General features: G+C 29.5%; 1 protein-coding gene across 1 annotated transcript in view; it reads left to right on the top strand.

The window, feature by feature from the left end:
- LOC113373335 (hemicentin-2-like) overlaps nucleotides 1-21,903 on the top strand; it is a 283,752-nt gene that overhangs the window by 250,084 nt on the left and 11,765 nt on the right. Inside the window, exon 2 of the mRNA XM_026613647.1 lies at nucleotides 12,023-12,174. Within this exon, the coding sequence (XP_026469432.1) occupies nucleotides 12,023-12,174 (152 nt within the window). The remainder of the gene's footprint in view (nucleotides 1-12,022; nucleotides 12,175-21,903) is intronic.

The following is a 21,903-nucleotide window of genomic DNA, read 5'->3' on the forward strand; positions in this document are numbered from 1 at the left end:
AGTGTTAAAATATGCCTATTTGTTGGCAATTCAACAATTCATATACTTGCAGGTACTAACATTAAGGGTCAATTTATAAGAATTTTGATATTAAGGTTAGATTTGGAATATTTAACTAATTACTTACTTGATATGGAATCCGGTTTAATTAACTTATTGCTTATAAAATAGTAGTTTTTAATATATTGTTGTGGTATTCACCCTTTACAATAGTTATAAATAATATTATAAATTCGATGTAATAGTCAATATGAATAACGCAATTGGTATGACTAAGCTTGCAATATTGTACGCAACAAAGTATTACAGATAAGCAACATTGTAAACATGCACGTGTACCGATCTGTGACCGCAACTACGTCTCAAGTAATAGTTGAGTCATTCCTAACGGTAAAACAAACGAACCTTCTAGAAGGATGATTGCGTCATCATCGGAGATTATAAAAAGCCTGAAGACGAGGGAATGTGTGTCATTCATAGCTTACTTGCCAAACAGTTCACATCACTCTTATTCAAAATATCAATTGTAACCAAATAATGAATTAGATAAATATTAATAAATGTCTTCAGATGTTTAATTAAATATTCACAGTGGTAAAGTTTATGATAGCAGCAGAAGAACCTAAATTTTAATTGTTGACATCGTTGGACGCAACAATAATTGTTGGTGACGGCCTCAACATAATTTGTTGGCAGCCAGGGTGCACAACAATATATATATAAATTTGAAAAAATGTTTATTCATTAAATTGTTTTTTTCCGGCAATGCTAATATGTAAAACGTGTAATTATGATTATGTCGATGCATGTTTATTAAATATATAGTTAAATTTGTCATCTGCCTTTACTTAAAAGTGCTTTTCCTGCAGAATGAAATCGTTATACACAAAGGAATCGTTCACGTAATCCTAATGCGTTTTCATGTCGCTGCCATTTCATCACAGAAAAACCTTCTACCGCCTTTCTTACTTTTTTCGCCTTATATAAAATAACATTTCATATTGAATTGTATGTCAAAGAATCAGCAGTGTGCCTTTGCAGGCGGCATCTCCGCTGCACTGCACAAAGCGAGAACCGCGCGGCACACGAGCTCCGTCGGGCCGCGAGGAAATAAAAATGCAAGAAACATATAAATAACATCTCCCAGGAATGGAATTTATTATTGTAAGTGAGCTTTTGCGGTATCCAGTATTTCATGTTACATCGTAATATAAATATTATTTGTGAGTGGGTTCCTCGTCCTTAGATCTTCTTTCTCGCGCTAAATATGTGCGGCCCGGCTTGCGACCTGCAGATTGAAAATTGTGCGCAACCGCGATACAGAAGTTTTTCAATCAGAAAGTACTTTTGCTCTATGATTTACAACAGAAAACTTGTGTGTTAGAGTTAAGGAGAAGAATGTTATGTATCTGTATAAAATATATCTCTTTTTGGCGAAAATGTAACGAATAAATTGTCAAATATATAAGTTACTTACACATTTTATAAAGTTGTATTTCACATGCGCAACAATAATTTAAATACAAATATTTACATAGAATGTTATTATTTCCACCACAGATAATTATTTTTGCCATTCGAAATTACATTTTAATAATCATGAGCGTTATTTCAAATATTTATTCAGTCGGCGTGTAATATTACACTTATTTGCATAATGTAATGTATGGCAAACCATACAAATCAATTTTAAAATTTTGTCAAGTGTTGGTTATCATAATTACTTCAATTTTATATATAAAAATGAAGCTCTGTTTCAAATGTCTTAGTAAAACTCGAAAACGGCTAAACCGATTTCGACAGTTTTAGTCTTAAAAAATTTGTGCTAATCAGTAGGTTGTCGGAAAGGCGAGATATTATTTCAAAATCGCGCAGAAACTTTACATTTTTCATTTGAAATTTTTTGTAGGAGAGTGATTTCAATAAAACAATGGACGGTGGCTAATACGTGAAATGTCAAACGTTTTTGACAGATGATGTTCAATTTTACGTGAATATTATTTAATTATGAATAAATTGTAGTAAGTAGTTTGGTTTGTAGTTTTATTTATACACAAAAACGTTATTAAACGGTCCGCAAGTGTTACTAGAAACTCAAAACATCAACATTTTTTAAATGTTAATATAAAAATGCACTTTTTGGCATATTTTTCTCAAACCCGGTGCTCGGAAAGATCTCATTTGTATAATTATATACTCATTGGTATATATAAAACATTTTCTAAGTTATATTATTTTAATTTAAGTTATTTAAATTCAGAACCTAAATTTGGTATCGATCAAATGGTTATTTTGTCGAATAACATTTTCCCACTTATAATTTCCCAGAATTTATCGAAGAATAAGATAGTAATATATGAAGGTTCGAGGTTAAAAAGGTCCATCACCGATGTGTCAAAAACCAGTAAAGTTAAGCATTGTTTAACAAAAATATTTGGAAGTAGAGGAAAAAAGATGTATAACCAGCTATAACCTTGATTCTTACGGCTTTGCTATCGGGAAATAAACGGTAATCTTTAAAAATCCACAATAAAAGTATTTTCTTCCATTGGTAGTTTTTTAGCATTAGTTAAAAATGTAATCATTCTGTAAAATCTTTTAAAATTAAAATAAGACTTTAAACCTGTTTGCCACCTGGCCGTTTCGAGTTACCCCGTCTTTAGGGTAAAAAAGTCTAGATAACAAATTTTTGAAAGACATAAAAAGACATAAAAATATAAAGCACATTTCTACAGTGATAAAGTAGAAGGCAGTTTTACTGAACATAGTCAGATAATTATTCGTTTGAAATTTGTTATTTGTTGTGATATAAACTATATTGTGAAAACCATAACAATTATATTTGCTCACAGTCAATTTGGACTTCTGTGCCTCGCCCTGCTCTACATATATATTTTAAATTAAATTAACTTTAATTCATCGAATATTACTTGAAACTTTTCAAAAAGCAGCTCTAAGAAGAAATACTTAATTATTTTTTATTTCTCTTCGCAGGAATTTGCAAATTTTGTATAAGTTTAGTAGTATTATTTACAATTATACACTAAATCCAGAATCCAAAAAGAATCTGAAAAACTTGAAACGTAATCAATAAGTCGAAAAACCAAAAAAGACTTGGATTGGATTATACCATGTTTACTATATATAGAAAGTGTATCAAACTTCAAGTTTGATTGTATTGACATAATATAGACAAACTAATGGGGTTTATTGTTCCTATAATATCTCATTGTATATAGCATTGAAACAACACATCCTTATATACACTTAAAGTATTAATATTTTTGATTCTCTAGAAATTGTTTAGAATATACCTTACTTAGCAAAACAACGTTTGCCAGGTCAACTAGTATATATATATATATATATATATATATATATATATATTATGTGCAAAGAGCGTTACATAATTTTTTTTGTAATATCTAGGAATACTATTATAATGTTGTAACGTATTGAGAATAATAAAATAATTAAACAACTATATAATTAGGTGTATAAATCATTTACTAGATTTTTTGTCTATAAAGGTAGCAGAGAATGAAATAGTAATGGTTGATCTCGTTTCAGAAATATTTAAACTTTTACGGCAGGTGTGTTAAAGCTTTGTTAGACCTATCAATCCTTGCCGGGTTTACTATTCCTTGCTGACCGTTCGTTTTAGAAACTTTTGTGCTATTTTACCTCCTTTATTTTTACTGTTGTTTTAACGAGCGATCGGCAGCGTGCAGCGTTACAGTCATCGTAAAGCACTTCACAGAAAGTGCAAGAGCTACGAGAATTCGATCGTTTGCTCTCGATAGGAGAAAAATGGACGAAGAATAATACTTGCTGCTTTTGAAGTCCGTGCTTAGTGCACGTTTATCATACGCGGCGAAATATACACCCCTTGTGCTGAACCTGGCTCTAATAAAATCTTTAGCTAATGTGCGATTTGCAGCTTTCATCATTCTTTGTTAAGCTGCTTTATTTGAATTTCTAATATTACCAGAAAACACATAGCAATCTGACAAAATCGAGAATTCTCGCAATGGGGCGGAGACATTGTGACATTGGGAAATTTTTCGGGTAAAAATCAAAGTTTCTCTGATTTGACTTATCTTCAAATAGTACATTATGACTTTAATAAATCGCCACTGAATTTTTAGACCCTTCCGAATACTAGTTAACTTCCCGTAGGGTAAGTTATTGTAATGGGCCGAAAATCGGAATTGAAAATTTTTACATTTCTCGACGTTTTGAAGGTTTCTGAACGTTTTGGCATACCTCAGAAAAAATGGATGTGTGTGTGTGTGTGTGTGTGTGTGTGTGTGTGTGTGTGTGTGTGTGTATGTATGTATGGATACAAATTTTCGTCCACGTTTTCGGGCGTACGGATCAACCGATTTGAATGGTTTAAAAAACATTCGATTCCTATTAATAAGGAGAAGAGCTGATTAGTTTTTGGCAAAGACAGGTCCAGCAGTTACGGAGATAAGGAGCAAAGAGTGCAGAAAATAGAAATCGAGTTTTTGAGAGAACGGAGCATCCGATTTGAATTATCTAAAAAACATTCCATTAGTAATGATTGGGAGAAAGGGTTATTAGTTTTTCGCAAAGGCAGGCCCAGCCATTTCGGAGATACAGAGCTAAATGTACAAAAAATGGCAGTTTTTGAGAGAACTAAGCGTCCGATTCAATTGATTCAAAGAACTTTCTGCTTGTCTTAACAAAATAATTGATTTTGGAAAAAAAAATTTTGTACCATTTTTTTTTTTTTTTTTTTTTTTTTTTTTTTTAATTTTTTGTATATCGAAAATAATTCAGATTTTATTTTTAATTCTGACTATAGTTCTAATATACTTTAAACAAATAATTTCAACTCTGCAATTCAGTTTATATAATTCTTATAAATATTAGACAATGTTACAATATTAATTTTTAATAATCTATTTGAAAACATTCATTATTCCTCGAACATTTCGTTACGGTACGGGAAGTTCCAGCAATTTGCCTTAAGGCACGATGCCACCCACCCCACTAGTTTTTATTTTATAGCAATATGACAAAATCGGTATATATTAATTACGATTTTTATACCAGGGTATATATTAATTTTAAAAAATTAAAAAAAACAAAAAATTATTTTCTATATAAAATTCGAAAACTGGTTAAAACCGGTTTTTTAGTAAAATTAAAATTCGAAAACCGGTTTTCTGAAATGTCGGTTTTTGTATAAACTTTAAGCAGTAGTGACAAGGGTTTTCACTTATAAAGAGAGAAGTAAAAATATCTCTTAATCCGGCATTGCTGCAATACCCATATTAAAATGACGACCGAGGGATTGTCTTCTAATAGTGTTCAGTATAAAAATTACAACTATACCTCAGATAGAGTGAGGACAATCAATAGATTGCCCATCAACAACAACGGCCTAGTAACAAACAGTGTTCAGTACAGCTTTCAGAACACATAATAGTTCCGATTGCTGTAGAAACTACATGTATAAAAAATTGTCGATTCTCATTTTTATTAATATTTTCGAACTGTGTTTACATCAAGTTTTTGACTTCATGCTGGTGTTGAAAGTCAATTTACAACACTGGCGTTAGAGGCTATAATCAAATCGTCAAGTTGAATTCTTGAATTTTTATTGAACCTTTTTCTAAAATCTCCAAAATGCTTGTGATTCTCTCAGAAGCTTTTATTAAGTAATTTAATCTCATGCTCTTGATTTTCAAAATAATTATATTCTTAACAAAAGTTCAGTTATGATATTCTATATATGATAACACACAATTTATTACAAATGCGTGACGCCAAAAAAGCTATATTGAAAAAAAAATGTAGTGTATGTCTCTGAATGATATTGAAATAATGTTTTGCATGTTAAAATAGTTTGGTTGTTGGTATCTGAATAATTATGTATGAAATATAATCTCACTATGAAACGTATTTCATATATAAATTCCATAAAAAAAGTTATAAAAATGTGGAGTTGAATTAATAATTTTTGTGATGTAAGTGAAAGTTTAAGTACTTTATATGATTATATGCGATACTTATAATAACAAAGATGTCAAACGCGTTGAGAGAACATATTATTTCGATTGAAAATTTTAGTAATAATCCTGTCATATACAGTAAATTTCAAGCCTAAAAAAAATTACGTGTTTCGTTCATTAATTCCGTTGATTATACTCTGTATACAGTCGAGGGTTTCGGATTTTTTATAATTACTCTCAAGTCTTTCATTTCTTCCTTGTTATTAATTTATACAAAATGCAGTTTAGGTAAGTACAACTAAAGTCCATAGCTGTTTTCTGAACTGAAACATTTTAACACATGACAAGGCGGTTGTTTGCAGCTAACGCTTTTCTCCTTCCGCAACATTTGGAATTGAATGAGTTTTGCGTATTTCCATCATATTAAATGCATTGCCTTTTTAACTCTGCCAACGTTTTCAAAAGATTTTTAAACGCTCGACTGATCTCACGACCAGCAAAAAAACTAAATTCATAACGAAATGAAAGCATAGAACGAGGGTTTTATTATAAAAATGAGAAAAATAAACAAGGTTTAATTAAGGAAAATATAAATTGAACATTCAACGTAAATGAATGAACAAATTGATGCAAAATAATATAAAGTAAGATTTGCGTAAGAAATTAAAAAATAATAGATTTTTACGCAATGAAACTCATTGTTAATATATATTATTTATGAATATTGTTTCTCATTAATTTTTAATCCTCATGTAAAATACATGTACATGAGACGCATATGAGACGTAATGACAAAAATGCACATTATTCATGATATTTGCAATATGCAGAAAAAAAGTAATTATTTTGTGAAAACAAATATTGCGTGTATTTAAAATGAATCGTTACGAAAATAAAATAACCTAATGCGAGAAGTCATGAAGATATTTATAAGTGCTGCTGGATTTGACCTATATTTTGATGCAATATCATAGTTAATAAAATGTATCATTATATCTAGAAAATGAAACAAATGAAATTATAATAAAAGCAATAATAATCTATATATTCTGAAGCAACATAATTAGAATTCCTGAGTTACATTCATAAAATTTTCTATCTTCATCTCAACTCTATATAAACTTTACTTCGAAATTTAATATCGATCTCTCTGCTGAAGTATTTGCAAAGTTATACATCCAAGCAAGTAAACACACAACAAGAAAACCACTTGTTTTAATTTCAAAGCTCTCCCTATCGTACTTGGAAATTCCTTTTCCTCTGAGTTGGACCGAAACAATTTCAAACCGAAACAAAGAAGGGTAATAGACTGATTATCTTTACGGTCATTATGAATATAAAATAAGTAATGAATATACCCGGTATCTCATTCTTTCTGGGATTTTCCAAAACCTCGAGCTTACTGAACCCAAAAAGTTTGCCTTAAGAAGACTTCTTAAAACCACCCTCCGTTGCCGGTAGGTAATGCTTTATCGGTCATTAGGGAAACGGCAGGACTAAACTTCCCGCGGTGCGAATTAGTGTCGCGAAAACGTTCCCTTGAATAATTGTATTATGGAAAACAATTAAAATAGAATCATTTATGTAGCATTTGATTCAGACAAAATAATTTAGTCAATTTTAACAGAAAAAGTTATTTTCTAAAAAATATTTCTCGTTATAATGAATTATTTGACATTTTCAATTTGTTACGAATGTTATTTCCAATTTAGTTATATATTGTGAATTTTCGATCTGAAAACCATTAGTTTTCACATGAACTGATTTACAAATTCAAATAAGCTTCATAAAATAAATATCATGAATTTCTGTGTTAAACTTTGTGAATGCTTTTACTATATCAAATATCATTCGAAATAGCATAGCCTAGCATATATTGTATAAAAGATATAAATTAGTAGAAAATACACCCAGTTATTATACCAATTTGCACACTTCACACTTCACATAAGCCAATTTCCATGATGTTATAATTAAAGCTACCAGAGATATTTCTAATGAACTGAAACTTCTCAATGCCTATTTCGTGATTAGATTTTTTCTGTTATTTATAATTTCTTTGATCCACTGTCCGATGCTTATGAAATCGTGATATTTTTACTATGCAAAAAGGCGCCAAAGTACTAATTCATGCGCAAGTAATATAAATGAGCTGCAAAAACAAGTCTGTAAGAAGTTTGCTAATCAAGCTCTTTTTATATTTTATTTTTAATTATGAGTGAGAGTATTTAAAAATCATGAGATACACACCGGGAAAAAATAAAGCAAATTTTATTTATAACGCATCGATTGTGATGATTTTATTTAATTTTACGTCCGTTTTAATTGTTCATTATTTCTGTTCAACTCATTATCCGCATTTAGAATAATGTGTGGTAATTATAAAAATGCGTTACGTACAATTAAAAGAATTATCTGGGCGCAATGTGAATGCAGATACAGTACGCGATTCATTTGAAAAACAAACCAAAATTTAATTTTATACACATACAAAATTAGCATATAATGAATAGTGGAATCGACAAACAAGCGCGCATATGTGATTTATCGGTACAATTCTCTGGACTGGATAAAAAATGGAAAATAATATATTGGTATTCCGTTGTGTATTTGAAATTCTCGTTTGGTAGATTATTACCATAGTGTAGTGGATTGTTTCATATATTTTTATTGCAACTGTAGCGATGTTGTATTCGTAAGCCGCAATTCTCTACGGAGATAAGGCGATTATTCGAATCCTTTTTTGCAGAATAATTGCTACGCTATTATTCTCTGTTTATATCCTTGGTGTCCAATTATATTGAACCTAAGAGCTGCGACATCGTAGTCGCTCGTAGAACAAAGTTTTCCATAAAAAGTTCTCTAAATATACTTAGCGATAAAGAACATATTTCAAAGAAATACAGTAGTATTGCTGGTTAAATTCTTATTGCTATAGCTACATGTTTATTGATTGAATTGTATAAGACTTTCTTATTCGATTGTTCAAAAAAAGGATAGCCTGAAATAATTATATGAGTATGTATGTATAACCATACCTATATATTTTCATGTTGTTATTTAAATTGTTAAAATATATTTCTTTTTTTATCTACCATTTTCTCGAGTCAATTGATTCAACTGTGCAAATGGAAAATTTTTATAAAGCCGATTTGGCTATGTTTATATAGATTGATTTCTACGATAACTCCGAACAAATATAATTTTTTTTTTCGTAATCGCATTCTGTTCGATATACGATATCGTGCTCTCATCAAGAATTTATGAATAATCTGTATTATTCATCATGTTATAGTTAGTATACGCAAAAAATAGGAATTAGTGAATACGGCAAATAATAATTTATTTAGGACATCAGATATGATGAAGAGATTATTATATAATATAGTATTACAAAACAAACGGATATTGAATTAAGGAGAGATAGAAATAATTGTGTAGGTAATTAGGTTTTATTATTAATATATTATTGGTTTGTATAAACAGAGTCTTACGATTTCTTGCATATCATACAAATATATTAATTAGGTGCAATGTTTTATCAACTCAATATTCGTTATTTGATATGATTTATTTCATTATTTATACATGAAGCGTTCGATGATCACAAATTTAATGTAATAAGGTTTTGGAATAGTAATTTGCTGTTATTATTAGTGAATAAATTGCATTTCAAAATTTGATACAACAAATCATGAGGCAGAAGATTAATTTACATCTATGGTTTGGTAAATTGGTAATAATTCAAACTAAATAATACTAATACTCAAAATTTAATTTAAATTTCTTTTATCAGGTTTTTTCTTTCACTCCTTTGATTTGTACTATATTAGCAGAACTCTCAATAAAATTAGATATCAGTTTAACATTTTCTGTTTACTATGTCATGTGTGTCTTGTACTATATGCTTGTCGGAATTAAATTATGCCTAGGATGTATAATATATATTAATCTGTCCGGCGCCGGACACTAACCGATGACGTATCCATGCATTTAATTAACTCAGAACTTTGCCTCGTATGCATAAGTCAAATAGGGTTTATGGTACATTGGTCATATGAACGACGAATATATCAATATTAAATGTTTCACTATTACACATTAGACAATAGTATTTTGTGTAATTAGATAGTATGTGATTATTTAGAAACAGGATTCCAAGAGATACTCGAACTATTTCATCGTGAGGAATAATGTTTTTATAAAAGTCTTCTAAATAGGATTTTCTTTTCAAAGTAAACTGTTGTAATTTGTTTATATTTTATACTAATATTTAAAATTAGTAGTATTTATAATGTATGTTTTTGCAAAATATAATTTTGCTATATATAGCAATAGTTAAATTTGTTTATACACTGCAAGTTTCAACAATCAAATTATATCATAATCTATAGGTCAAGAGTGTTGGTATTGAAAATCAAAACCCAAAAGATAGGAGAACAATGGTTAAATAAATAAGTATTAAATAAATATTGATTACCAATAATTTGTGTAAACAATTTATCTGTATAGAACAGAAAAAAATATATTGTGGTTAGTTAGATATAAAAAAATATCGTTGGACTTCCATAATAAGTAAAAAAACATTCTTAATAATTATTTTCAGAATGTGTTTTAATTTTTAATCTAAAAGACGATAAAGTTTCATATATTTTGATACTCATTTATATCAAATTAAAATATATTGCACTACATTATCAAGTTACTCAAATCGAGTGAAACTACTATATATCTCTTTCAAATGGTGCTGTGTGACTTTATAAAATAAATATACAATCAAAAAACATAAAACAAGAATGAAGTCAAGAGCTTGTTACATGTGTTAGAACATGCCGAGAAGTACTTTATAAGGGTTATAAAACTTTTTCACTGATGGCTTTTTGCAAACACGCACCGGAGTAAAGGCATGTTTTATTTTATAGTGTACATGTACTTTGTATACAATTATATATATATATATATATATATATATATATATATTATAAAAAGCATGCTTTGTGCACGCACGTAAAAACCATGTGGTATTGATAAGCATATCAAGTCTTTTGGAACCACAACCAACAAAGTGAACTTCTTCGTCATAAAGGTAAGAATAGAACTAAAATCATCACATCAAATTCTTCATTATACATCTTATTAAAACAAATTTATCCTAGTTTTGCCTCACCTCTTTTATACATTCTTATTGCATTTGTATACATTATTTGAATAAGATATATACAATATTGTACAAGGCAAGATGTACAGGTAACCCCCGTACAACACGGTAGTTACGTTCCAGAAAACTAGCGTGTTATGCGAATCCGTGTTATAAGGGACAAAGAACTAGTACAAAAAGAGGGGTTACGTTCTAAGAATTCAAAAAAACGTGCTACATATCTTGTTTTTATAATAAATAGTGTTGCATTTTTTTGAAAAAGTAATATGCATTACTTGAATTATATGATTTTTTTCGTAATAATTAACAAGTAAGTGCTATCCAACATGATCCTTTTTTTGAAAGATATCCTCAAACCCTGAGCAGTTTTCTATACTACGTCCAGATCCGAGCATTATTTTTTGCAAAAAAAATTATATTTGCGATTTCTTGCTTTTAGCAAAATGATATTTATATATTACACATATAAAGTAATCTTTATTAAACTTTTATGCTCATTTTTTTCGGATAATCCTAGAAAATTTTTTTCGATGGAACGTACGCGCTCTAATAATATAATAGTTATCTTTTGCACTAGTTTCATTACATTTATTAAGCTATTGTATGGCGATTTTACTAGTTTTAGATTAAATAATGTTTGCTTCTCATAGGTTTTAATATATTTCTTATTTTACTAAAACTCTCCTTAATTTTTAAACCGTGTTACGAGGGGGATGGTCTCAATTCTTAAACCGTGTTAGAGCGAATCCATGTTATAGAAGTACCGTGTTATGCGGGGGTTACCTGTATATCATATCTTGTTATTACCCATAATTGTATATATTTCTATATATTTTATCCTAAACAGTCTAATAATTTATTTTATGATTTTATTCCACAGGCAGCGAATCGCGCGGCGGTGACACGCTGACATATTGGGAAGCCACATTCGCCCAGCCCTATTTCGACAACGCGACGCGGCGGGATGTGACAGCGACAGCAGGACAAGCTGCATTGCTCCACTGCAGAGTTCGAAACCTCGGCGACAGGGCGGTAAGTTGATAACAGATAACTTGGATAAAATAATTATGGTATTAGTTATAATTTGTATCAACAATATCGGTTTTTGTAAAACTTTTTAATCAGATACTCTATAATGTGGTGACCATATTTTTTTAAATCAAAACCGGGACGGCAATTTTTAGTTATGTTAATCCGGGACGGAAGGGGGGGGGGTCTTTAAAGTAGCAAATGCTATTTAAGAATTCATTATTTATTAATCAAAATTGCGCACTTTTGTTTTTTTTGTGCTTTTGAGCTTTGCTTAAACTTCTATTACATTTTCTCTATGATTAATATAAAAAAGTAGCACTTATTCATTTGTACGGACATCATTTTTTATTAATTAAAATTGCGCACTTTTGTTTTTTTTGCTTTTGAGCTTTGCTTAAACTTCTATTAAATTTTTTTTTATGATTAATATAAAAAGTAGCACTTATTCGTTTGTTTTCATAATTGAGCTTTGCTCAAACTTCTACTAAATTTTCTTCATGATTAATATAAAAAAGTAGCACTTATTCGTTTGTAAGGATATCATTTTTATTAATCAAAATTGCGCACTTTTGTTTTTTTTTTTGCTTTTAAGCTATGCTTAAACTTCTATCAAATTTTCTTCTTAATTAATTTAAAACAATTAGCACTTGTTTGTTTGTTTTCATAATTTTTGTTAATTTTCGAAAAACCGGGACAAAAGATCTAAATCTAGGACAAATATTGCTTTTACAATTACTGAGGCACAAGGTAGAATCCGGGACGTATGGTCACCTTATTTATAATCCTTCCTGAAGACTCAATTAGATATTAGTCCATTAATCATCGTTGCACAATTTTAAAGCTGAACAAACAATAATTAATTAACTAAATCATGCAGTTCGTTATCTTCATTTCTTATGAAACTTTAAAATTTCAATATTTTTCAAAAATTCCAATATTTGTCTCCACTTTACCCTCTATTTGATGTGGATCACTTGGTTTAATTAATTATTTAGCGTAAGAATTATCCCGTCACAATAAAGAAGTGAATAAAAACAATCATTAATTTTGCAATATATATTGTTCTTTGATTTATTACATGCTTCTTCTCCCATTTCTTTTACTATATCATTAACTTATAATAAAGTATAAGTATTTATATGCTCACCCTCTACCCCAAAGGGTCTTGGTTTAAGTACAGAAAGCTCTGGTAAAATCTTGACCACTATGCTCCAAATTGAACTTTTAGAAGGTTGAAAGTAGATCTAAAGCTCCGAACTTTGTAAGCTATTGTTTGATAAAATTATTTTTATAACTTAGGTATTTTAGTGATAAATAACTAAGAAATAATGATATCCACCTGTTGTTTGAGCAGCGATCAGAACTTCCATGAGCTTACTTACTAACTACGTAGCTTTATTATAGATGGCAACCCAAACAGTTGTCTCATCTCTGTGATCAATTTGTAAGAGGAAAGTTTGAGGTATATCAATTTCTCTAATAGTGTTAACTATGAGTGATGACTTATTTAATGCAGCAATGCTAATTGAAGGCTATTTTCACTTCAAAACATATTGCTATCTATATTTCCACGCGAAAACCGATGTCACTACTGCTTGACATCAGGCTGCTCGAAACGGGATGATAAATAATTGAAATTCCAAAACTAAGTAGTTGATATCATGTCAAAAGCAATGCAAAATATAATATTGTTTATATAATTCGATTGAAATGTGGATGTGAACTTGTTAAATGCAAAAAATCTAATAAAAAAATTATTATATTTATAATTAAATTTATGGAAATTGTACTTTTTTGTATAAATTTTGCATTAATCATTATTTTTATAATCAAAGACTAGATATTGTAACACGATCTAAGAAGAGCAACAAAAATAAATTTTCAAATGTATAATTATCTACGTTATTTAATTTTCCCAAATATAATATTGTTGTAAATAAATCATTAATATGAATTTTGTCAACCCTACAAAATCGAAAGCTATTGGTATGCATCATTTCCCTGCGCCATGGCTCATTTCCATTAACATTCGACAACGTTTCATGCGACGATTGATATACGTTTAGTGCTCATGACGCAAATGCGAAACATGAATGCACAAAATCTATATAAAAGTAATTTCAACTTGTCGTACTGATTTAATTTCGTGAATTGAGAATGTTTTTTAATTACACTCATCCGTCACTGTCATTCATGTGTTATTGATCTATGGTCGAATTTTTAACGATTTTGTGTCAAATATTTATATACGAATTTATTGTTAGAGGTTGTATATTTTTCAAGCAATAAAAATAAATGAGATAAAATACCTTATTTTTCCATGGGTTCGATTTCAGAACTAAAATATTCAAAGCGTTTTACATTAAGTAACGATAATTATTCATGATATGTAATTGCGTTTTGCAGACACGATGTTTGCTAAACTTAGGTGTTTGCAAACATATTTACATTATGGTAATTACTGTGATTTGATGCATATTAATATTACTGATGTTAGTTATTTGCTCAAAGTCGTAAGCAGAACATATGCAATTATATATATAGTTCTTTAAAATATATCTGAAATTTCGAAGTTTATAAGCAATCTTTTTTAAGATGAAATTATTGTAGTAGTATTTTAGAGAGTATTTGGTAAGAGACATAAATTTTACGCAAGTTATTAATGATTGATTTGAGAATTTAGAAAAAAAAATTAAAAACAGTCATAAAGATTTAATTGTAAAAGGTGAGCTAAAGACCTAAAGGTCTCAAAAAATTGGCATCTGGCCATCCCTCTAAATAATCTGATGAAGAAGATGAAAAAAAATGAATCTGAATGCTATCGTATTAACTACGGGAAAGTTAAAAAATGTTTTTTCACAGATTAGCTATTGTCTGAAAAATACAAATTACAATTTTTTTGATATTGTTCAAGCCTTACAAATTTCATACATCTATCTTCTTCTACCTGACATTAACAAAATAAATCTCCTAACTTAGCATAAGTACTAACCAAGCTAGTTATAAGAAATTTAATCATTCTGTACATAAATCTTGAACCTTAAACATCTCGCAAATGTATACTATTAATAACCAAACTTTCATATTTTTTTAGAATCACCTATTTTAAAGGTCTGATATAGCCATTTTAATAATAAATTATATCTGGTCCTTCGGGGTAATAGATTGTTCGTGTGTAGTATAATTAATTACTTTTAACAAACATTGCGCCGGGCTTCTTTAGATATTCTTATTTTTTTCTAAAATAGTTAAAATCGGAATTTTAAGATTAGCGTAGTTCATACTGAAGAGGAAAAGTCTATAAAAAGGACTGTGAAATATCCAAGTATATCGGTTCAGTAGAAGTTGTGAAATCGTGGGTATCGTATCGAAAAAGACAGTTTTGAGGAAAAAGTTTTGCAGAGGAAGGAAACAGGAGTATTATCAAAGTAAAGCTATATCTCTACTTTGAAAATATAAAAAATAAACCAAATCAATTTTTTTTTAATTCTAGACCAGAATATTATATGATATTGATTAATATATTTCTCATACTTCAAAGTATATCTTTTAAAACTCTATATTATATCTTTGTCCTTTTTTATTTAATGCAAAATTATATTGAGTTATTATAATATATTAATTTTTTTTAATTATTGTTACAACAGCAATCAGAACTCTTACTATTTATATGTTCTATAAGCTGTTTGGTTCAACGCTTACGATCTAAGGTATTATGAGAGGCAACCCATCGGTTAACCATTCTCTTATGTGTGGATTTATTATATATTAGCTCTTACGTCTAATATTTTACATATGATTGAGTGATGCAACTATGTCCACAAGAGACAATTTCCACTGGCAGTTATATCAACTATAACCACAAGTGGAAATTTGACATCAAAGTTGCCTGATGTCGGGCTACGGCGATATCGGAAATCGAACCAGGGAACCCAAAACTAGTTGCTGCTAGCCCGCGCTCTAACCGATATCGCCACCGCTGGCCCATTATATATTAATGAAATATTTTTTGAATTTAAATAATATATATTCGAAGGTAAACATTAAAATATAAATATAAAAGTACATGTTCCAAAAAATCTAAACTTTATATAAAAAAGTATATACTCGATATCCAAACAAACATTTTGCGCTCTTTATAGGAAAAATTGGACTAAAAAAACTATATGACTCGGGGTATAGGACGATGAAGCATTTGATTAATATCTGTAAATTTATCTGTTTTCACTTTGACACTGTTTACGGAAATCTTTCGGTCGTCTAGCACTTATCCTTTTTGCTTTTGTCTTCGCAAGCGAGCATGCTAAGGAATTGTATGATGGTCCTCGTGGGACGACCAGTCATGCGACCGACGCTCAAGTACGAAAACTGTGGCGCTCTGGGCAAAACGCTTACACCTGAAATATTGAATCATATGTTCGGTTTGCTGGGAAAATAAATTTATTATGTCAAATTTATACACGATAGATATTTTATTGATAAATGTGAGTGTTGAGGTTAGAGCTTCAGTAATACTTCTAGAAAATAGGCTGAGGTTATAGAAATATTAAATATTTTGCATAATTGCATAACAAGCTTTATTCTAATAAATATTTTCATTAATAGTATTTACCTGTGACATCCATATGCAGCCAGCACATTCCGGGACAAACAAATTCGTTAAGAAAAGCTGCAGCAATGCAAGCATCTCCGTAGTGGTGACCTTTGTTAGTAATATCGACTGACGGTAAAGATCTGAGTTCTTTTGTGTAGAATTTCCATAAGGGCATACGCCAAACTCGATCACCTAAGATAACAGACAACTTTATTATTCTCGATATTTGAAAAAAATTTAAATAAAATTTAGTAATAATTTCGCAAAAAGAATAATCTTATAAGATTTACAGAACATTGCAAATAGATTTATATATAATAGATTTATAAATAAGTCGTGTATGGAACATCGATTTGAATTATGTATACCTCACAGGAAAGCTCCCACTACATATACTACTGTGTATGAAATATTGACTCACTTCTACCACATATGTCTTGAATTGTTGTATGAAAAACTATAATCAAGTTCATTCAGAATAAGTCTACACATTCAAATCAAGGTTAATTATTTGCAATTTTTAACTCAGTTTTTTATTTTGAAGCTACACAATTCTAATTTTGCTCATATGGTCAATGTATCCTTTATCTCTAACATAAATATTCCCAGATTGTACGTAGTGAACAAACATAAAATAACATGCAACAAACGTATCCGACAAGTTATGAAAATCCTGATAAATGGAGAAAAGTACCTACTTGCACGTTTGCGCATGGAGTCCCTTGTCAAAATGAAACACAGTGCCATAATACTTTGCGAAACTCAAAAAGAGATATACAGATAATATATTACATGTAATATGCTTTATTATAAAATTTATTCAAAATCTGAGAAAATTGCGTTATATTTTTACAGATAGGAAAAATTATAGTAATGGTCACATCAATCAAAGTAAAGTATTTTTATACATTTTAAAGTCTTAAGCACAAATTTATATTATTATTAACCCATTATAGCATAGAGTCTGTATCAAAATACAAATACTAATACACTTTGGGATAATTAGACCGTTTCCAGAAAATTTATTCACAAGGTGTAAATTAGAAGTATTTACATTTTGACAGTCACGCAGAAACAATTAGAAGTAGTGTTTACTATAAAACCGGCCAAAAACATTGGTTTGATATGAGAGACTTGGGACTAGCTTGCGGTCACAGTCGTCGGGGCGTAAAGTTAATTGTCGACATCGCTCGACTATGTTTCCCGTATGAAATGTTTCATTAAAAACTCGTCGTGTGGATTAGGGTTGACGCGTAGGAACACGACACTGTACAAGTGCGAAAATAATATATTGCCGAAACTTACATCAGAATTATAATATACTTAATATATATCTAACATATTTCCTTTGCACTGGAAATTTGGTGCATATTTTTAATGATCATGATAATGGCATTTTTCAGCTTTTTTCAGGATCTCAGCATTTGGCCTGCCTTCTCAAAAATGTAAATAATTCTTCATTCTGTCAATCAAGTGACATGTTTTTTGAACCATTCAAAACGGTCACCCAGTTTCTTCAAAATCTGAATTGCATTTTTGGCACTTTTTGCCCCGTATCTCCGAAACGGCTGGACCTTTCTTTGCCAAAAGTACCTAGGACCTAATCAGCACGTCTTCTAGTCAAATCGATTAATTTGTGTTTTTGAAATCGTTGACGAAAATTTGTATCCGCACATACATACTAGACACACACACATACACCCATTGTTTCTAAGGTATGCCAAAATCATGTTTTAAATATGAACGATGGATTAAATGGAATTTTGCAACTAAAGTCAGTTCACAATTACGAAAATTCCCAAACTACGCGAATTATAAATTATGTCTAATGGATAGTTTAGTCAATATGTTTTTGATTAACAAACATTAAAAAATAATGTTTTATTGATTTCTTATGTTTTGTTACTATAAAAAAATGTGTATGTATTTATTGAAATTTGTATAATTTAGTACATTTCTTGCAAAACCGTTTTCTATATCGCAATCTCAAAAATATAAATAATTTTATACTGCAAAATTCTGAAATTCCTTTTAAAACTCTTATTCATCCTTTTGCCAGTTGAATTCTCTTGTCATGCCAATATTACCAAGCCCATTGTCGCTTGGCGGAAGTACTATAAAATTATTATTCATTCAAACTCTTGCTGAATTGTATTCAGAAACTTATGCGAAGTAGACAGCCCTAAAAACATGTAAAATTCTATCCAGGGACCATCGGCCGTGCCTAGGTCATGCCGAATCCCTTTTATAACGGCAACTCTCTCTCTGGTTACAACATCATTAAACTCGAAACGCACATATGTGATAGGATGAGCAGTGTTTCTCAAACTTTCATTTGATTAATGATGACTGGCCTAAGTTTATTAAAGAAGAAAAATAAAAATTTTGTAAGATTATGTGAATTTTTTTTTATTTTTAATTAAATTTCACTTTTTTGTTGCTATCTGCTAATAGTCAGCTAATACCTTCTAATTGTTATGAGTATTAGTTGTTACACAATAAAATTACCATAAAAGTTTAACTAAATATTTAGTATAAATAAAAAGATTTGACTTGTATATTTAAGACTTTGAACTATTCACTTATTTTTATTTTATATCAGGCATGATGCAATTGGATAAAAATTAATAACAAAAATTAAATTAAATATTCAAATAATAAATAATATACAGTACTCATATCGCGAGAAACGACTGACAAAATAATTTGTTAAAATATCTAACAATCTAATGGAATTTAGCTTAACCTTATATGTATAGTAAGTCTATTAAAAAAACTCTCTGATGTATATACGTTTGAATACCCTGTTAATGCATTTGAAAATTAAAAATATAATTAAACAAAGAATGATGGTAGGATATAAAACTCACGCAAGTGTGAAGTAAGCATATTAGAGCAAAAATTTGTTATTGTATTGTATCTGCATATGTTATAAAATTAATAAAATGTTAGGTCTTCATCATGTATCATAAATTTATTATTAATAGCACAAGTATATTTTCATAGATTTACTTAATAAAATACATCAAATTAGTGAGTGCTAGTGCTGTTCCCAAAACATGCGTAGATGGAATTTAAAAAAAGGTCACGTGATGCCAACAGTTCTAGTTTATTCAATTTAATTTTTTTAATTTTGACAACGAGCGTTACATATTTTATTATATCAACAGTCGCTTTGATCGTCCTCGTAAATTTTTGATGAACGTGTCAAATCAATTAGCTGGATGAATCCGCGCGTTTTTCATTAGTTTTGGAATCGGTTTACGCGCCCGGCATACGCAGAAACGTAACCCTTTTGCAATACGTTAATGAATCATTTATATACAGCGAATCTACATTCAACCCACATCAAATCCAACTGGAATATATCAAACCGTTCACAATTAGCAGAAATCGCGGTAATTTGCCTGGTATGTTGATTTGGTAGAGTTAATGCACTAATGAGAATGTGACATAGTGAAGTATGATCGTGAGTTTATTTGTAAAAGACTAAACGTAAGATTTTTTAGGGATAATCATATGAACGTATTCGTACATAAACTTTCGTGCGTGCAGCTGTTAAATTACAAAATCACTGTTTAGCTGATATTAATGAACTTTGCTAAATTCATGTTTATTGCATTCACGAAGATATATCCACATCCTTTATGTCTCTCGAATTTATATAATTATGCGTGTTTTGTACTATTTTTCAATTCGTCTATTATAAAACTTCATGTAATTCGTTACCGTACGTGCGACATAGAAGTCGTATCGTCTTTAAGACATATTTTCTACTCGAGACGGGATGCGTCTGGCGAAATTTTAATCTAGCGAAGTGTGTACTTCTGTTTTATTATCGAAAAACCTCCTTTCCGAAAAAAGGGAGATGTAATATTATAACAATGACACAACTCACCCGAATGCGCACTGGCTTGGTGCATTAGTTTCCAGTACTTGTTCGTATTCGCGAATACGCCGCTGGCACCTGCGAATAATCCAATGTAATCAGACATGTGCCGAGTTATCGAATACAAAAATAAAATCCGGTCTTGTTAGAAAGCGAGCTAGAAATCAAGTTGCTGACATATATTTTTAATAACATTAAATAAGAAAATATGCTGCAACAAAAAATATATATCGATACTCTATGCCCTAATTAATTATATAAATTCATCAAGCGCCATTACATTTTTTTATGAAATCATAAAAAGTAATGATATCTCACAAATAATTGCACAAGGTAGAACTTGTTATTTAATACACTTATAACTCAAATCGATCAAATTCTAAAATACTATCAAAGAGGAAAATAAAGTGACTGACGGTTCAAGTTTATGTGTGGCAAATTCATACCTTGCATTGAATATTGATGCCTCATCTAAGTAATGATACTATTTTTAATTTTTTTATATTAGCTAATAATATTTTACTAAACTAACTATATTTCATAACTGAAAAGTGCTAAGGTTACTTTTTTTAAAAAAATACATGTGATGTGTGTTATTCAAAATAGCATCAAACACCATTCAACAATCAAACGAAATTTAGAAAGTGAAAAAAATATGTCAAAAATTAAATTATTTTGCATATGTATATATATATATATATATATATATATATATATATATATATATATATTCATTTATATTTGAGTGCATCACTATTTTACCCTTCTCAACAACGTTTTCACATTGAAAACATTAACGAATTAGGAATGTAATACATATTCTTCATTTGTAAATTTTAGTCATTTGTAATTTAGTTATTTTAAACTTAAATAATATTTTTATAGTAAAAGTGGCACTTAAATATCTCATTTTTTAAATCTCCTTATTTTCAAGAGTATTACCAGCGCTGTGACCATCACCCCTTGGAATCTGTGTCATGAGCATATTTTCCTTTGCCTTCGTGTTTTTCGCTTATTCCAAAGAACAAACAAATATTTATCGCTTATATATACAGTCGAGTTTGTTTTATTTGCGTAAATCAAAACAAGCAAAAAATACTTGGAAAAGTGTTTTGAATAGTCGATGTATTAAAAAAGGTGAAATGTGTTTAAATGTTTTTTTTCCTTTGTATTACATATTTTTTTGTTAAATATTCATCATAAAAAAGTTTGTACAAAAGAATCACACCAAATAGCAATCCAATAT

The sequence above is a fragment of the Ctenocephalides felis genome, unplaced genomic scaffold (genome assembly GCF_003426905.1).
Source record: "Ctenocephalides felis isolate EL2017-DRISC unplaced genomic scaffold, ASM342690v1 CF-g0.4_SCAFFOLD_00845, whole genome shotgun sequence".
NCBI classification, from domain to species: domain Eukaryota; kingdom Metazoa; phylum Arthropoda; class Insecta; order Siphonaptera; family Pulicidae; genus Ctenocephalides; species Ctenocephalides felis.